Source organism: Glycine soja, chromosome 15, assembly GCF_004193775.1.
Source record: "Glycine soja cultivar W05 chromosome 15, ASM419377v2, whole genome shotgun sequence".
Classification (NCBI taxonomy): domain Eukaryota; kingdom Viridiplantae; phylum Streptophyta; class Magnoliopsida; order Fabales; family Fabaceae; genus Glycine; species Glycine soja.
The window spans coordinates 48098551-48101134 of NC_041016.1; the positions used below are offsets into that span (position 1 = coordinate 48098551).

Genomic DNA, 2584 nt, shown 5'->3' on the forward strand with positions numbered 1-2584 from the left:
AAAATAATTTTACAATTTTAATTAAAAAATAATAATAAATTATAACTCAAAAGTCATAATACCTATTACAACTTATTCTATTTTTTAAAATAATTTAAAAACAAACCCATATGAAAAAATAGAAAGAAAAAAAAACCCATAAAACTCCCAAACATAGAAGCTACAAAACCACAGTCCCCTCCCACGCCCCAGATCAAGGAAGTGCCCTTCACACGCCCACCTGCTCCCTCCAAGTATATAAAAGCCAAAGTTTGAATATATCGGAGGAAAAAATTAATTTTATAAAATTATTATTCTCTTTTATTTATTTTTTTTTATCAGTCTAAAATAACTTAAAATGTTTATTATTTAGGATGGTGGAAGTAACATCGAACATTACGTACTTACAATTTAACGCCTTTAATTAAGAGAAAACAACTCTGTGCTAGATAATTCATGATATATATATATATATATATATATTATGAGGTGAAAAGAATTTTAAAAAATGTAAAAAATGAAGCATAAAAGATAAGATCGATAAATACTAGAAGAAACAAGGTACGCGTTGCTTACTCTAGCCATGACATCTTGGGGGAGTGGGGACTCTAGTCAATTTCAAATTTAAACACGGAAAGTCCCAGAGCTTTGAAAATATCGTGCTCGTTTAGAAAAGTCTAAGGAAGGAAAATAATATCAGAGAAAAATCCTAGAATATGCTTTGATAAATGGTAGTATCTAAACTCTAAAGACCCCACATTAAGTGAACCAATAAAGCGTGTACTAATCTTATTTGGAACTAAACTAGAAGATTTGATTATTAAAGTCACATTTTCATAAGGCAGTGTCTAATACTCATCACAATATATAAGCAGGCCATAACCTAATGCTTTTGCACTACAAATCAGTTTTCTACTTGAATCTTCGTTATCCTTCTTTTTTTCTCCTTGAACTCGAATATTCACTATGGCAGATGAGGTGGTTCTGCTAGATTTCTGGCCAAGTCCATTTGGGATGAGGGTCAGGATTGCACTTGCTGAAAAGGGTATCAAATATGAGTCCAAAGAAGAGGACTTGCAGAACAAGAGCCCTTTGCTCCTCAAAATGAACCCGGTTCACAAGAAAATCCCGGTTCTCATCCACAATGGCAAACCCATTTGTGAATCTCTCGTTGCTGTTCAGTACATTGAGGAGGTCTGGAATGACAGAAATCCCTTGTTGCCTTCTGACCCTTACCAGAGAGCTCAGGCTAGATTCTGGGCTGACTTTGTTGACAATAAGGTACCCTTCTGTTCTTCAAGCTTTTTATGCTTTGATTGTTACTTGTAATTCCTTTACCATTGATTTTGTATTATGCTTTTAGCTTTTGATGATGTAATTTGGTTGTTTTATTCCCATGTTGCTCCCTATTTTTAACTCTTACCCTTATTTAGATGTAGTATGGAATATGAGAGATGTTTAATCAAAGGAAAATGGACCACATCTGGATAAAAATACCTTCTTTAGACACTTTTTTTTTATAGATTCTCCACAACCTATCTAAGTGGTTCAATTACTTTTTGTGTTTGAATGTTTTGTTCTTTTGCTTTTTTATTTATTTGGTTTTTGGTAAATATTCCTCTGCCTACTTTAGCAACACGTAGCAAAAAGTATTTGATTATCTTGTTAAGTGATTGATCTTATGTCTAACAAAATGTATTTGATTGTCTCTTTATCATCCCTTTTGGTATCACTATGGTAGCTAGGCATTAGGGTATTGGTTATTAGTGGCCCTTCCATTCTTACATTTTTTTTATCTAATTGAGTGTTAATTTTCAATGTCAAATAGATATTTGATCTTGGAAGAAAGATTTGGACATCAAAGGGAGAAGAAAAAGAAGCCGCCAAAAAGGAGTTCATAGAGGCCCTTAAATTATTGGAGGAACAGCTGGGAGACAAGACTTATTTTGGAGGAGACGATCTAGGTTTTGTGGATATAGCACTTATTCCATTCGACACTTGGTTCAAGACTTTTGGCAGCCTCAACATAGAGAGTGAGTGCCCCAAGTTTGTTGCTTGGGCCAAGAGGTGCCTGCAGAAAGACAGTGTTGCCAAGTCTCTTCCTGATCAACACAAGGTCTATGAGTTCATTATGGACATAAGAAAGAAGTTCGACATTGAGTAGGTTCATGTTGGATTTTAATAGCCATAGTGACGTATTGATCATTCTTGGCCTTTCAACTAAATAGTATTTGTGTAGTAAATTAAAGGCACTTGGATGTACCAAACTTCATGCTTTTTGTAGGAGTGCGTAGGTTTTAAAAATTTTCTGATGTATCTTTCATGTGTTTGTTGGTTTTGTAACAGAATATTTCCTGTATTATACATATATTTGAGTCACTAGTACATTATCTCTTATACGAAAGTAACGAAACAAATTTTTAAGTTCACTATCGTTGCTTTTTTATTAGTTATATCTATTAGACTAAACCTTTTAACCTGTGATATTACAAACTACAAAAGAAACACAGGTTATTAACAAAAATGCGGAAAATAAAATCAAAATCATACCTTCAGCCATTGCCATGAAGAGTTTCTTGTTTTTGGTCCTTCCAAGCTCTCTCTC

The 2584-nt window shown here is 33.6% G+C and overlaps 1 protein-coding gene across 1 annotated transcript; it reads left to right on the forward strand.

Annotated features, from left to right (window-relative positions):
- The first annotated feature begins 816 nt into the window (after nucleotides 1–816).
- On the forward strand, nucleotides 817–2376 carry LOC114388291 (probable glutathione S-transferase). The gene is made up of 2 exons (XM_028348705.1): nucleotides 817–1260; nucleotides 1808–2376. Exons 1-2 carry the CDS (start codon nucleotides 946–948, stop codon nucleotides 2141–2143), a joined length of 651 nt encoding a protein of 216 aa, XP_028204506.1. The 5' UTR covers nucleotides 817–945; the 3' UTR covers nucleotides 2144–2376.
- Nucleotides 2377–2584: the final 208 nt, after the last annotated feature.